Consider the following 17,240-nt stretch of genomic DNA (forward strand, 5'->3'; position numbering starts at 1 on the left):
CTCATCCCGATAGGCCAATAATCACCGCCTGTATGCCCTGCTCAAGCTCAATGGTGTGCTCAAATCCCCGGTTCGATGGCTGTCCCGGCGTAATCTCCCCAAACACTGTGGCATACTGGTCAAGGATGGACTGTATCTCTGGGTGCACCGTCTGTCCTGTAGTCCTTGACTCTGATGCACGCAGCTCTACTGCCCACTCTACGTCTCCCTTTCGAAAGACTGCCTCCATCTGATGAGCCGAAACAGTCTAAGGCGGATATGTGTGCTTTCCCCGTATCTTCTCATGCCTCTCTGTCTTCTCATCATCCCAATCCATCTCTAGGGCCTTCCAATTTGTCGTGACCTTCCCTAGAGTGATAAGCCACTGAACACCCAGTATCATGTTGGTGTCCAGAATATCGACCACGAAAAAGTGGTTAGTTAGATTGTAGGTGCCCATCATCACTGATAACTCTGAAACATAACGAGCACACACCATGGTCTGATCTCATGGGACAAAAACTGAAAAGCCATCGAAGCTCTCTGTTTGTATACCTCTCTGCTCAACCATTTGTGCATCGATGAAGTTGTGGGTTGCCCCACTGTCAACCAAAACTGATACTTGCTGGCCACGTACTGTCCCCCGTATGCGCAACGTCAAATACTTGGGAACTCCTCGCAATGCTGCAAGGGCCCCTTTGGTAGGTGCAAAAGCTGCACCACCTGCTGGTGGTGGTGGAGGTGGCAAAGTATCCTGCACGAAATGACTATCTCCTACCTCCACATCAATGTTACTTGGGAGCGGGAGCGGAAGCGGGAGCGGGAGCGACCATTTTCAGAAGCTCCCGGTTTGGGAGCGAATCCCGGAGCGATTTTTTAAAAATATATATATTTTATATTTTTTAATTTTTGATACATATATGTCAACAAAAACATGTAGAATGATGAATTAGATATAAAAAACATAAAAAAGCATAGATTGAACCATATAACAACAATCATCTAGAAGTTATAATCTTCATCAACCACGTCCGCAAGTTAGTAACATAGTAACATACAACATATTGAGTCTCATGATTCATCAATCTTAAAGTTTCAAGCTTTCAAAATTCAATATATAACATTTATCATCATTGATCACTAAAGTTGTACTTGTAAGCTAAGTGTAATCATTACAACAAATAATATCTAACATGAAATGAAATGTTATAAAATGAAATGAAATGAAACAACTTTCAACTTTCATGAAGCATCATATTCATAATTCATTACTAATGAGTTATAATTGCCAACTTCAAACTTAAATTGTCATATATTGTTTAAAAAAATATCATAATAAATATGAAAGAGTCAATAGTTATAAAAGCGACTAGAAACTAGAAAAGAGAAGTAAATCTATTATCTATTTCTTATGCTTGGGCCTCTTGCCACCACGAGAAATGTCTAATTTTTTAGTCTTGTTGCAAAATCAGGATCTTTGTCATTAATATCACCCTCCAAGCATTAATATCTAGAGGTATCTTTGTCATTACCTTTGTATCTGTATAGGGATCTTTGTCATTAATATCACCCTCTAAGCATTAACATAAGATAGAAAAAGCATAGCATGTCAAGTCAAGATTTTGTTTGAGTGATGTGTACATTTTTAGAAGGGTCATGATAGAGGAGTTCGACAACCAATGTCACTAACATCAAGGTACATAGAGGGATTGGTACTCTTGATTAAATATGAGTTCCATACCCTAATACATGACAAAATTCAATGGAAACATTGCAATCCTCCAATCCTGAAATCCTGAAAAACTGATAAGTCTGCTGGATTTTGAATGAAATCTAAAATTCTACTTTCTCCATATGAAATCCAATGAGGACGAAACCACTCTCAAACATCCTGAGTCATTTCATGGTAATGTTAAAAATTTAAGTAAAAGGATGAAAATGAAAATTAAAGAAAATGTCACTTTTACTTTAAGAATTTAACATTACCATGAATAGCATATCAATACTAGGGCCTAGACTTGATCATTAAGTTGCCCCACTCAAAAACTATTTGTTTCTTTCAAAAAAAATTGCATTTCGAACATTACTACAAAAAAAAAATGCAAAAAAGGCAAAACGCTCCCGAAAAGGCAGGGAGCGAAATTTTTTTTAGGGAGCGCGCTCCCGCCCGGAGCGCGGATCGGGAGCGGGAGCGAGGGGGGGGGGGGGGCGCTCCCCCGCAACACTGCTCCACATCATCCTCCTCATCCTCTTCCCCGCTGCTCTCGGAGAAGACCTCAATAAAATGTGCTTTGCCAGCAGCACATTTGTGTCCCAGTGCCCACGCCTCCTGACAGGTAAAGCACAACCGCTTCTTCTTCAGCGCCCTCTTGGCATCATCATCAATTTGTGCTCGTCCTGGATTTCCCTTTGGAGGTGGAATCCTCACATCCTGCCCCTCAGGCTGGAAAGCCTGTCTCTGGGGGTAAGGTGTCGGGGTCCTGGGTAAGGCATAATGTAAGTCCCGGGTCCTGCTAATAGCATCCTGGAGTGTGGCTGGTCTAGTGGATCTGACTAGACCTCGAAGTGGCTCTGCTAGCCCTCAACAAACATGTGGATCCTCCGTGCTGCGGATAGATCTGGCACCATCACTGAAACCCTCAAGAAGTCTGCAATGTAGGTCTCTGGGTTCCTAGTCTGTTTGAGCCTCGTTAGCTCAACAAAGTGCTATTCTGGATCCCTCCAGTCAAACCTCTCTATCAGTCTCCTGGTGAACTCGGCATATGTCGTCACTGTGGAGTGTCCGAGTGTAACCAACCCATGGAACCACCAGTCCTGAGCCTCACCATCCAAATGTAATGTTGCCACCTTGATGGCCTTTGTCTCCGACATCTGGTTAAGCTGGAAATAGATGTCCAGCTTCTCCACCCAAGACTTTGCCGAATTGTTTGATGAGCCATCAAACGTAGGCAAGTGGAATCTACTAGTTGTGCGGTGGGTGTCTCCATCATGATAATGCCGGTATCCTCTGTGATGGTCGTGGGGTCTACTATCCCGTTGGAGCTGAACAATGTCTCTGAATGAGAGAGCATCCCTGAACTCCTGCCCATAGGCTTGGTACTCTGCAAAATTATCACCCATATGACCGGCCTCTGCCTCCTGCTGGGCTCCGGCCCTCGTGTCTGCTCCTAGGAAAGTGGGCATGGTAGAATGTGTAGGGGCATGTGAGGCCATCTACTGAGTAGTATCATGCTGAGTGGCACCCTGCTCTGGAAAATGGTTAGATGTATCCGATCCCTCACCAACCTGGAAAACCCATGGGTTCTCATGCTATCTAGCCTCCACCGTCGTGAATCTCTGCCCCATCACCTTGATCTGCCTCGACAGATCTTGCACTGATTTGAGGAGTATGTTCGCAAATCTCTTCCTGTCATCATCTGCCATTGGATCCTCCTGCTTTGCGTCCACCACAGGCTCCTCCTATCCTGTGTTCACCACAGGCTCCTCCTGTCCTGTGTCCACCACTTGAACACAGTCTCCCTCTCCGTAGGTGTTCTCCAACCTATGCTCGATATCTCTGTATTTCCTACCTCTGTAACAGATGTAGGCTTCTCCCTCGGTGTCATAGACTGCTAGCTCCACAGGTTGAGCCAGATCTATGCTCTGATACCACTGTAATATCCCTTATCAGAGATATACCTCAAACACAAGCAAACTCCAGCCAGAGAAATAACAGTAATGCAACATACAATAATGCATACATGGAATATAAGCAGATACTCGAGAAATGCAGAGAGAAATGCTAAGCCATTTTATTATACTGAGTAATGGAAAGAGTACAAGAGGTGATCAAAAAGATAGCACCTCAACTTGCACAAGGCAAGTGAAGAAATACACTCAGAATGGTAAGGAAATGGCCTCTCTCTGAACTGCGTCCAAACTGCCGGAGAACTGCTGTGCTACTGCTACTGCTGGAATCAAATGAGGATTTGGGGCTGTTCCCCTCCTCAGAAAATGCTAAAACTCTGGAATCAACCTCTGCTCAATAAACCCAGAAAAGCCCAGAAAGCTTTTCTAAAATCGCTGACCCCCGAAAATCACCCCCTTGGGGATCTACGCAATCCCTCAAGGCTCTGCGCTGCTCCTGAAGAGAATCCTCCAAAACTCTACCCGAAACTCTGCCAAAATCCTCCAATATGCAAGGGCTGATCCCTTGCTCAATCTCCAAGCTCAAATCCTCCACAAAACCCCAACCCGGAGCTCCTACCAAAAGAAACTGCGTCCTCCCCTCTCAAGACTGCGCAGTCATCAAAATGCTCAGCTCCTCCTCAACTCCAGAAATCGTTCCTCCTACAAAATACTGCTGAAACTACCTTCCCCGAGCTAAGGGTGAGATCTCCGAATGGAGACACTCGATGCACTAAATAGTGTTGCAGACAGGCTAAACAGCCAGCGTGCTCTAAGTCGAAGTGACTAGCTCAAATGCAACATAATCGAATGATCAAAATGAGGAGGCTCCTCTCTCCTTTATAGCATTGGCTTCTCTCAAAACCCTAAGGCCCACCTCCCCCAACGCAGCCTCTCTCTTGCCACGTGTTCCTTCTCCATCTGCGCAATCCCTCCAAGTGTCTACGTGGGCCCCTTCTCTACGTGGTCCTTGGGCCCCCTTGGCTCCCCTTTTAAGTTACAACGTTGTGCTACTAGGGAGTGACTTTATTCATAAAGTGAGTTATGTTCCCCTTTCCTCACCTTTTTATTTATAAATAACTATAGAAGGCAAAATTGAGCAAAATCGAATATTCCAATTAGCCATGGCTAATTAGGAATATTACATCGACTTACCATATCCCAGATAAGGCAGTATCTGATGTTTATTTGCTGGAGCAATCATCCAATACGGGATTCCTCAACAATCGAATCCCCCTCCTGGTTATCAAAGAGGATATGGTGGTATTCATCATGTGTACAAACAACTCATTGAAGAGCTTCCACAACTAGGCAGCTTCATACGAGATCATACTCATGGCTATGTATTCGGTCTCGACGGTGCTTATATCAACCGACTTCTGCTTCCTGCTCATCCATGATATCGAAGCAGAACCCAAAAAGAATCAGCACTGGGAAGTGCTCTAGTGATCCTCCACACTGCCTACCTAGTCAGCATAATCATGCTGCTTCATTTTTTCAACATTGTATCTCAATCCATGAGAGGTTGTGCCCTGAAGATATCTTAGAAGATTCTTGGCACCAATCCAGTGAGGCTCAACCAAATATGAGCTCACCATGCTAACTGCAAAACATATATCCAGATGGAAGTTCACCAAGAACATCAATGCAAATGAGTTTATGAAACTCAGAGGCATTTCCCAAATCTGGTCCGGCATCACCACCATATAACTTCTGAAAGTTAAGATCCTCGAGGTAGTCACGGTCTTGCAGTTTACCATTCCACATCCGAAATCCAATTCCCTCTTACTTCTGCAAGTGAGAGGTTCTGCATCTGTCAGAAATAGGGCATTCTTAGAAGGTGCCGGTATGAGAGGTCCATCATCCACAACCTTCAAACAATGGTTTGGATCGGCTTCATTCTTCAGCTTCATTTGACAGCTATCAATCCTCTCATATCAAACCCGGGGTGATTTGCTTCAAGCCATAGAGGGCTTTCTTCCACCTGTACACATGAGATTCTTGATCATGAATCTCAAACCTTCTTGGGTTGTTCCGAACCTGTGGATCTGCTACATGAGGGGAATGGTCCCCTTGTAAAATTTTCCTTCAGTACATCTCAGACATGTACCTTCATGCTCTTTTTGAATTCAGGGATCCCTGTCATCATTTGACTCACTAGCCTCCGGTGCTATGTGTCAACTGACATGGTCCCCAATGGACTTCTTGCGACTTGATACAAATTTCCAACCCTAAACCCATGAGTAAAAGCATATTTGAAAATTCTATTTTCAAACACGTACCTTTCCATCGATGAATGCCACCCTGCAACCTTTGACTTCGATTGCCGAAATGGACAACAAATTCTTCTTGCGATCAGGTACATAAAAGAGATTTTGTAAATGAATCGAGTTACCCTCATTCAATTGAGGGGTAACACCCTTTTCGGGATAGGTGGCATCGGCTCCAAGTATAATCCCACAAAAGTTTTCATCTCTACCAAAGTAGAGAGAGAGGACCCTTCTATCTGATGGAGTGCCTTGAAGCACTACAATCAATGAGCCAGATTCCCAGAGAATCTGAAGGAGAGGGCCAATACAAGATAACACTTCTTTATCTTATTAGAAACAACGTTTGATTCTCCATACCTGGGGTTCCTTGCTTTCTTGAAGAGTCAGCCATTTCCTTGATGACCTGCACTGTCATTCTTCTGATCATTGAAGATATCCCTGGACTGATTGTTATCATCATCAAGTGATGTGTCCCTGCCATTCAGACACTCCTTCGCATAATGGAATCTGCCTTTCCTTAGATCCGCACTTCCCATTGAAGTGATCTTTAGGTAGGCCATCAGAAACTTCCTTTGCACCATTCTGATAATATTCTCTGCTTCGACTTCACCCTTGGTGAATTAGAAGAGGGATGAGGAATCCATTGATCCTTTTGTCCTTTCCCAACTGTCTTCGGTGATTGCTCTTTCACTCTTGCTTGGGCTTTGTTTTCACCTCAACTCTGATACCATGTTAATTTTAGGTATGTTCTATGTTAGAGCAATTTATTTCAATTTTCACAGTTAGCTCAATATATTTTCCAGATTAGCAATCACATCAGCATTAAAGTAAACTACAGATAGAACATAAATATAAATCGCAGAAGATAAGCCAAGACAAGAGGACACAAGATGTGGCGCTAGCCAGGGACAAACCCCAATGTGGGGAAACCCTTCATCAATTCTTCTTGTATGTTCTTCAATAGTTCAGCAGAGAGAGAGAGAGAGAGACAGTACATTTAGAACAGAAGTCAACACTTTGACTTATCTAGATAAGAGCATAGATCATCTCTAGGAAGATGATACGTGAGATCAGTTGAAGACATGTTGCTTCAACTAATTCTCTAAGGTGACTCCTTCACCTATCATTATGCTACATCTCGTCATCATGGCGCACCTCACCGTGCTGCACCTTGCTGCACCCATCATCACAATGTTGTTCCTCTTGCTGTTGTTATCCCAGTGTTTAGCACTGCTGTACCTAGCGCCACGGCTGCACCATGCTATCACCCATGTGCTTGTTGCACCATTGCTGCTTTGTGTCCTTGCTGCACCAAGTACTATACTGCTGTCCCAATGTACTTGCAGCACTGTGCTTGCTGTTGTCCATGCTTCAGCATGCTTGCAGCTGTCCCAAGCTTCTTGCTGCTGTTCATGCTTCACCATGCTTGCAGCTGTCCCGTGTTTCACTATGCTTGCAGCTGTCTCATGTGTCACCATGCTTGCAGCTGTCCCATGTATTAGCTTGTTGTCCCTTGCATTGCTTGCTGCTGTCCAACTGTTGCATCTAAACATGTTGTTCCTTGCACCTTACTGCACCATGCTGCTGCATCCATCACATCATGCTGCACTCCTTTGGGGTATTCAACACTCCATGTTAACCAAACACATGGCTCCCACAGGCTGCTCCGAATCAGATCCAAATCTGGTCAATATCTTTGACCCAACACACCTCTAACACTGGTCCAAATCTGCTTGTCACTTTCTTGTTCCTAACTATTCTGGTTAGGGCACTTGGGCAGCCCTAAACTCCTCTCAACAGTCCTCGAACAGCCCTCCAAATCTGCTTGTCACTTTGCTGTTCCTAACTGTTCTGGTTAGGGCACTTGGGCAGCCCTAAACTCCTCTCAACAGTCCTTGAACAGCCCTCCAAATATGCTTGTCACTTTGCTGTTCCTAACTGTTCTTGTTAGGGCACTTGGGCAGCCCTAAACTCCTCTCAACAGTCCTCAAACAGCCCTACAAATATGCTTGTCACTTGGGCAGCTTCAACATGACTTTGTCCTAGGCAGCTTCACCATGACAATGTCCTAGATCTAGGGCACATAGAGCTAGGGCATCATCTTCTAGGAGCTGTGTAGATCCTTCTTCCCCATGGCAGCATCTAGGGCAGCTCTTCTTAGGGCAGCATATCTCTTAGGATCTGTGCTCCCATCAAAACCCAAAGACAAGTGGAGAGGAAGAGATCACAAGAAGAGTGAGTACAAATGACTGGCAAGCCACCTCTTTTTATATTAAAACATTGAGCACATGTGAGTGTTATTTAGTTGCTGGCCGACCTTGACGAATTGTCTTATAACACAAATACATTCATAACTCCATGAATACTTATTGGAATTGGATTATCTTTAAATCAATCCTACACCTCTCGATGAGTGGGACCCAAGAAAAATATCAGCTGCCATAAATAAGATGACCCACATGGAGTTTGGCCCTAGTTGCCAATTTTAACAGCAGACCATGGGAAACATGTAACTCTCTATTGCAGTAACTTTCTTTAATGTGATAATTTTCTCCTCATGCACCATGGAATAATCTCGATCACCATCTTTGAATCAAGTATGTACAAAAGTTAAATTATTTCACCTAATGAGGATTTCTTCTTTTGAACCCTTTATACATTGATAATCGGAAGTTAAACCCCTTTGACTTAAAGGTCAACCAACAAACTTACATGAACATTGACATGCTTAAAACACCAATAGAGATTTATTGCCTATGGTTAACTTCTTTGAGCTGAAGGCCTTTATAGTTTCATCAAAGTATCTTCCTAATTCAATCTCGAGCCCTTCCTGGTCATGGCCATTCTATACACATAGTAGATGTCCACTCTTTATACTCTGTATATTATTTATATACTTTATATACTAATATATACAGGGGAAAAAGCACACTAAGCATAGTTGATAGTTACACGTGTACACATTTGTTGAGCTTTGTTTACCATTATTACAGGATGCATGCTATCCTTTTGCCTGTTAGTGAGAGATTGGGCCCAATGAACAAAAGCAATGCTGTTGTAATGAACTAGAGAGAAGGAAAATCCCTTCTGTTTGTCTTGCCTTTTTTCTTTCGAGTAATTTGGGCAATTTGGAAGCTGATATTGTTTTCCTTTTTGGTATGATATATGTATTGTACTATTTTCTTGAGTCAGTTTGTACTATTTTCTTTTAAATATAATGAAGCTATGAAATAATGAAAGAAAGTCACTTTTATGGCCTACCTTTGTTGTTGGTGTATGTTGCAGATAATACATTTGATTGGATTGTGATAACCTCTCCAGAAGCAGGCTTGGTATTTCTAGATGCCTGGAAGTAGGTGATTCTGTCTTCTCTTGAAAAATTGGTATGAGTGTTATTATTGAAACTATGAGTTTGTATGTATCTAGAATGCAGTGGAGCATTTTTTTGTTATTGTTCATTTTTATTTTGATATTTTTTTTTTGTCCGAGGAAAATCCAGGCAGATCCACCCAAAGGGATCACATCCTGCTGGCTAAACTAATCAGAGCCTAACCCCAGGGCGTCGAGGAGAATTGACCTCATGAACTCCCAATGGTGAGATGCTTTAGCAATGGGACCTTGACCAATTGAGCTAACCCTCGGGGCTTTATTTTGATAAAAGATACTTTTATATACAGAAAATTATTTACATAAGCAACAAGAAAATAAAATGAAAGGGTATATATAATGGAATTTACATCCTCTTCATTAATGTACCTAAGGGCTAAAACAGCTCTGAAGTTAGAATAAGTGGCAGAATCTAACAGTTTGACATCTTTTATCAATAATGACCCTTCCTCCAGCAGCCACATATGTACCTTCTCTTCATAACTGACAAAATGCAGCCAAAGAATTGACCTCATTTTCAAACTCGTATTTGTGACAAAATTTCCAAAAAACAAATAAAGCTGAAACTTTCTAACCATGCCAAGAGCTTGCCAGAGAATCCATAATGACAGATCGGGAATTCCCCAACAAGGCTGCCCTCCAATACAGATGCTGCTGTGTGAGCTGCAACTACTCTCCAATGCAGATGCCCCTGTGCCAACTGCAACTACTGCTGTCCAATGCAAATGCTCCTAAACAATGCTTGCCCACTGCAACTAAACCTGATCCCAACAAGACCTTGCAAAAAAGCACTCCCAAAGGATGTGCTTGCCAGTTTCTTCCTTTAGATAGGAGAGGTAGAGTTCATCTGAAAGGCCACCCTTCGCCAACTGAGCCCTTGGGGGGGAGAGCCTGATAGGTCACCAAGCAAGCAAATAAACAGAGTTTATAGAAACTTGCATAGACCAAATACTATGCAACCACTGAATCCAATGACTTAGAAGGAGACTTGGAAGGTTAGGTTTTTTATTGCATTAGCAAAGTATCAAGTAGGCAATAAATCATTTTGAAACTTTACTCACGAGGGTTCTCTTTATTTTTAGTTATGATTTCTGAGTTCCAAACATGTTACTGCAATCCACTGGTCATCATATGTCATTATATGTGTTTGTGGTTTAATAGATTGGTTGAGTGTAGTTTTCCTCTAGGAACTTATCATTGTTGTTTGGGTTTTGGCAGGTCTGCAGAGTTTCCAAAAGTTCAGATTGGAGTTGTTGGTTCTGGTACTGCGAGAGTCTTTCAAAATATAGTACAATCAAATGACAACCTGCTGAAAATTGGTTTTTTACCATCCAAAGGTGTAACCTTTTTTTCTCGTAAATTTTGCCTTGTAGCCAATTTAGGCAAGGATGAGTATTGTACTTTCTCATAGCACATGCCTTTTCTGTTTTCCTCTCGAGGAACAGACAGAAATGGCTTATTCTATTTTTCTCTGGGATGGTGTACTGTTGTCGCGCGGATTGACACGACAACGCTCAGACCGGGGGCTGTCACTCTGATCCCCGATCCCTCCGTTTAAGCCTGTCTCCCGCGGCTAAAGGGGGTAGTCCCTGTGAGATGATGAGACCAACTGTCGACCAGTTGGTTGGGAGACACGAGATACGATATAAAAAGCACTAAAATGATTTGATTAATTGAGCGGACCAGTGCCTTAAGAGATTATTGTTAAAATGATTACTTGTTAGATATAGAAAAATAAACCGTGAACAACAATCATTTGTCATCAAAAGGTATCAGCGAAATCACATAACCAAACGATATCCAGCGACTGAGAATTTTGAAAAAAAGATAAATGCTTTAAACCACCACGAGAATCCTAGACCATTAACTAGATATCATATTCGCATCTCGACTTGAAAAATTCAGATCTTAAGATATAACATGAAAAACAACTGAAACTGGCAAAAATGATTTTCCAAATTTTTTATGTGATAAAATGAAACCTAAAAACCCTAAACCCTGATAAAAACAAAGAAAACAAAACCTTAATCTGAAATCTGTATATAAGCGAAATTTTGGAAACCCTAGATCAGCTAATTTAATGTACAGATTTGGCCCCTTAACAGCCAGATTCAGCAATAAGAACGGAAATATTTTAACGAAACGAAAATTTCAGATTTGTCACTGTGAAGAACTTCAGAAAATTTCTCATGCAAATCAAATAAATAAACCGAATGATAGACCCAGGATCAAATCCAACTGGGCTCAGCAAAAAATGCTTGCGGGAGTTGGCTGGTTCAGCCGAGAACTTCCCCGAACGCCCACAAAATTCCTTCAGAAAATGTTTTCTGCACAGCTCAAGACAACCGTCAACAAAGAGGGCAAAAATGCTGCTAGATCTCAAACAGTAATGGAGATACCTACCATTACTTCAGAAACCCTAACAGCACCCAAACCCCAGCAAGTGAACAAGATACCTGTGCTCACAATACTCTACGAAAAGCTATTATTAATGGCTGAAAATAACATATGCAGAAAATGAAATGATCTCACAGCATTCCAAGAGAGTAACACCAGCAAGATATGGACCCCAAAGTCTTCCTTTATTAACCAGAAACAGATTTACAAGAGAGCTTCTTCAGTATCTGACTCACAGATCGAATGAATCTGAAATGACCACCTAAGACCCTATATAAAGGAAATGATCCCAACGGCTAGTTCGAATGATCCATGTAGAAATGATCTCGACCGTTGATGAAGATCAAGACATCTCTTGATCTCATCCGTCGATTTATTCAATTAATTTTTTATTATTATTTTTTAAATTTTTTAAATTTCTTATTATTTATTATTTTATTATTATTTTTTAAATTTTTAAATTTTTTTTATTATTTTTTATTTATTTCATTTTTTTAAATTTTTAAATTTTTTATTTATTTCATTTTTTTAAATTTTTAAATTTTTTTATTATTTATTATTTTATTATTATTTTTAAAATTTTTAAATTTTTAATTTTTTTTATTTATTTCATTTTTTAAATGGATCATCGAACTAAACCTTTGGAAACATCACCCAGGACCTAGGACTTAGGACTCACGAGGGGATTTAAAACATTTTTCGACCCTCAAGATACATTACATCATGACTTTTACAACTTACATCTCAAGGGGACAAGCCCACTTAACACAGACCCTCATAAATCACCCAGTTCTGCGACACAACTATAATCTAGCATATTAACACACTAGGATTCTCCTAAAGTTCTAATGACAAAATCCATCCCGGCTTTGGGGTCAGGTTTGAAGGAAAACTCTGCCAATCCATGGATCGGTGAGACGAAAAACCTTTCGGGACATAGATTATCATAGAAAATTAGGTCCACCTAGGCAATTTTACATACATGACTCTGATCTGCTTAGATTATTTACAATTCATACATGCAGACTGGGTTTACAATTGAAATGATCAAGCTGCTGATGACTGTAGGCTGGCACGGACACGTCGTTCAGGTGCTACCCCTTTCTGCCAAGAAAAGAGGGTGTACTGCATGGGAAGTTGACCAGTAGAGGTCAACATCTGGCTCTACTTGGGGACACGTTGCTGCTTGCAGGAATGTGAGAATCCAGAATCTGCATCCATACAACACAAAAATAAGTAGCATCCATCCAAAATCATCATATACATTAAGCACAATAAAGATACAAGCTCTTCATTTATTAACTATCTAAAGCAGAAACGAAAATGCGGAAAAAACAAGGAGTAGGGTTAGAAATACGATACAAAGGATGCCTTACGGCATCAGATGTGTTCAATATAGTGCATACTGAGCATTTGCCTGCTTTCAGGCAAATCTGTCGGCTGCTTGTCGGATGTGCCATGTCCCATTTTGCATATGGTAGGACTCTTTCCTATCCGAAAATCAAGCTGCTTGCGGCCGTCTGATGCGTCAAATCTTCTTTTCATTTTCTTTCTTTTGCGCTTTTTCTTTCTGGCTGGTTGAATTACTGATGACCTGGTACTTTCTGTTTCAAAGCTATTAGATGAAGTATGTAAGATATGCGTGCTATGTCTTTCTTCATCTTGCATCTGATCTTTATCATTCTTAAGTCTGTCTGGATCACCCTCAATCAACCATCTTTCAATCGAATCAACAACCTCCCAATAATAAGATGAATCTTGTTGCAGCAAATGAGAAGACTCCTGATCTGTTGATGTTTGCTGGTTTCTCTTATCTTCCAATTGTTGAAACCTTTGAACCTGTATTCTAATGGCATTTATCTGTCTAGAGCATTCATCCCTTATAGCACTGATTTGTATGGCATGGTGCTCTTGCATGTGTTTTATTACTTTATCATTCTTTTCTTTTATGTCCATCAAGCAATGTTGCATGAAATTTATTTCTTCTTCATGATTCGCTTGCATGTCAGCCAACTGATTGTTATGATTGAACGTTATGATAGTCATTTCCTCATCCATAGTTAATAAATTGTTTTGCATAGAGTCAATTTCCCTATCATGATCAGCTTTAATGGTCACCATATTCTCTTCTAACTCTGACATCTTGCTATGCATGTTTCCAATTTCTGTTTCATATTTAGTTTTCATGGCCTCAATTTCTCTAGCATGGTGACTTTGCGTGACCTCAATCTCCCTATTACGTTTTTCCAGGTGGGCGCATAAAGTTTTCACATCATTGACATAATTAGTTTGGTTGATTTCCATATTCCTTACCAGCATCATTAGATTTCGTAAAATTTGCTTTTGCTCTTCCCTTTCATTGTCATTTGTCCCTGATTTTTCACTATCATGAACTTGATCTGCAATATTTCCGGTGGATGACACATTCTGACATGATGAATTGTCTTGGGATCTTTCAGCTGGACCTCTTATCAAATTACTTTCATTCTGTTGCACAATTTTAGAGGCAGAAGGCAAGCTGTTTGGACTATCATATCTATCTTTAAAAGCATTGAGAATGTCTTGTAAAGAAGTGAAAAAATCATTAGGAAAATTATTAAACCAATTCAAGGCATCACCCTCTAAAGAATGGACAAATAGACGCATCTTGAAATCTTCATGATTATATTGAGGAAATCTACAATATAAGATCATTACACAAGTAAACCTGTTTAAATGCTGTTCAACAGTGACCGAATCACCACCCGAGAACTTAAATAATTTACCAACGGCCTCTTTCGGAAGATCATGGAGATTATCAGTAAAATGACATGGTTTATATGAATAATCCATGATGAACAATGAAGGATCAAATGGATGATAGAAAGAGATTTCTGCTCAAGAAAATTAAGAGATGAGAGAAGTGGAGTCGCCACTTGAACAATGAATCTGATTCTAGGATCCAAAAAGTAACCACAAGCAGATATGAGGAAAGCTTTTTGTCTGGGAAAAATGAGAAAGTGGAGTCACCACCCAAACAAAAAACAGACCGAAGAGATGCTACTGATATGGCGAAAAATAAAGCAATAAAAGATCCAAATGATAACCCAAAAGGTTGAATTTGCCAGCTCAAAATGAGAGATGAGAAAGATGATAAGGTGAATGTCGATGAAACTCCAGGAACAGAAAAACTCTATCCCCGGCAACGACGCCAAAAAAATGTTGGCGTTGCCGGGCCAGATGAAGAGATAAGAAATGAGAAAAATGATTTGTCGTTTGAAACACCGAGAAAAAGCAGTCCCCGGCAACGGCGCCAAAAAATGTTGTCGCGCGGATTGACACGACAACGCTCAGACCGGGGGCTGTCACTCTGATCCCCGATCCCTCCGTTTAAGCCTGTCTCCCGTGGCTAAGGGGGGTAGTCCCTGTGAGATGATGAGATCAACTGTCGACCAGTTGGTTGGGAGACACGAGATACGATATAAAAAGCACTAAAATGATTTGATTAATTGAGCAGACCAGTGCCTTAAGAGATTATTGTTAAAATGATTACTTGTTAGATATAGAAAAATAAACCGTGAACAACAATCATTTGTCATCAAAAGGTATCAGCGAAATCACATAACCAAACGATATCCAGCGACTGAGAATTTTGAAAAAAAGATAAATGCTTTAAACCACCACGAGAATCCTAGACCATTAACTAGATATCATATTCGCATCTCGACTTGAAAAATTCAGATCTTAAGATATAACATGAAAAACAACTGAAACTGGCAAAAATGATTTTCCAAATTTTTTATGTGATAAAATGAAACCTAAAAACCCTAAACCCTGATAAAAACAAAGAAAACAAAACCTTAATCTGAAATCTGTATATAAGCGAAATTTTGGAAACCCTAGATCAGCTAATTTAATGTACAGATTTGGCCCCTTAACAGCCAGATTCACAATAAGAACGGAAATATTTTAATGAAACGAAAATTTCAGATTTGTCACTGTGAAAAACTTCAGAAAATTTCTCATGCAAATCAAATAAATAAACCGAATGATAGACCCAGGATCAAATCCAACTGGGCTCAGCAAAAAATGCTTGTGGGAGTTGGCTGGTTCAGCCGAGAACTTCCCCGAACGCCCACACAATTCCTTCAGAAAATGTTTTCTGCACAGCTCAAGACAACCGTCAACAAAGAAGGCAAAAATGCTGCTAGATCTCAAACAGTAATGGAGATACCTGCCATTACTTCAGAAACCCTAACAGCACCCAAACCCCAGCAAGTGAACAAGATACCTGTGCTCACAATACTCTACGAAAAGCTATTATTAATGGCTGAAAATAACATATGCAGAAAATGAAATGATCTCACAGCATTCCAAGAGAGTAACACCAGCAAGATATGGACCCCAAAGTCTTCCTTTATTAACCAGAAACAGATTTACAAGAGAGCTTCTTCAGTATCTGACTCACAGATCGAATGAATCTGAAATGACCACCTAAGACCCTATATAAAGGAAATGATCCCAACGGCTAGTTCGAATGATCCATGTAGAAATGATCTCGACCGTTGATGAAGATCAAGACATCTCTTGATCTCATCCGTCGATTTATTCAATTAATTTTTTATTATTATTTTTTAAATTTTTTAAATTTCTTATTATTTATTATTTATTTTATTTTATTATTATTTTTTAAATTTTTAAATTTTTTTATTATTTTTTTTTTATTATTTTTTTATTTATTTCATTTTTTTAAATTTTTAAATTTTTTTATTATTTATTATTTTATTATTATTTTTAAAATTTTAAATTTTTTATTTTTTTTTATTATTTTTTATTTATTTCATTTTTTAAATGGATCATCGAACTAAACCTTTGGAAACATCACCCAGGACCTAGGACTTAGGACTCACGAGGGGATTTAAAACATTTTTCGACCCTCAAGATACATTACATCATGACTTTTACAACTTACATCTCAAGGGGACAAGCCCACTTAACACAGACCCTCATAAATCACCCAGTTCTGCGACACAACTATAATCTAGCATATTAACACACTAGGATTCTCCTAAAGTTCTAATGACAAAATCCATCCCGGCTTTGGGGTCAGGTTTGAAGGAAAACTCTGCCGATCCATGGATCGGTGAGACGAAAAACCTTTCGGGACATAGATTATCATAAAAAATTAGGTCCACCTAGGCAATTTTACATACATGACTCTGATCTGCTTAGATTATTTACAATTCATACATGCAGACTGGGTTTACAATTGAAATGATCAAGCTGCTGATGACTGTAGGCTGGCACGGACACGTCGTTCAGGTGCTACCCCTTTCTGCCAAGAAAAGAGGGTGTACTGCATGGGAAGTTGACCAGTAGAGGTCAACAGTGTACCATTAGGTTATTTTTGATGTATGGTTGTGTTTACATTATCAAACATTTCTTATTATATATTTAGATAAGTGAATTATTTATTTAATTTATTCTTAGAGTTGTAATCGCTGTTATTTAGTGGCAAGAACTGTCATGTATTTTTTCGTATTGGCATTTAGATAAATATAG

General features: G+C 40.1%; 1 protein-coding gene across 6 annotated transcripts in view; it reads left to right on the plus strand.

Annotated features, from left to right (window-relative positions):
- The window catches only part of LOC149251368 (uroporphyrinogen-III synthase, chloroplastic-like), a 335,450-nt gene that overhangs the window by 177,521 nt on the left and 140,689 nt on the right, over nucleotides 1-17,240 (plus strand). For 5 of the 6 annotated variants that reach the window (XM_089459377.1, XM_089459379.1, XM_089459378.1 and 2 more), the window contains exons 4-5: nucleotides 9,201-9,267; nucleotides 10,521-10,639. The exons of the other annotated variant lie outside the window; for it this stretch is intronic. In XM_089459377.1, coding sequence (XP_089315503.1) covers nucleotides 9,201-9,267; nucleotides 10,521-10,639 — 186 coding nt within the window. The remainder of the gene's footprint in view (nucleotides 1-9,200; nucleotides 9,268-10,520; nucleotides 10,640-17,240) is intronic. 6 annotated transcript variants of the gene reach the window in all.

This window comes from Pinus tabuliformis, chromosome 7 (assembly GCF_031772625.1).
Source record: "Pinus tabuliformis cultivar Carrire ecotype Pingquan chromosome 7, CPIR1, whole genome shotgun sequence".
NCBI classification, from domain to species: Eukaryota; Viridiplantae; Streptophyta; class Pinopsida; order Pinales; family Pinaceae; genus Pinus; species Pinus tabuliformis.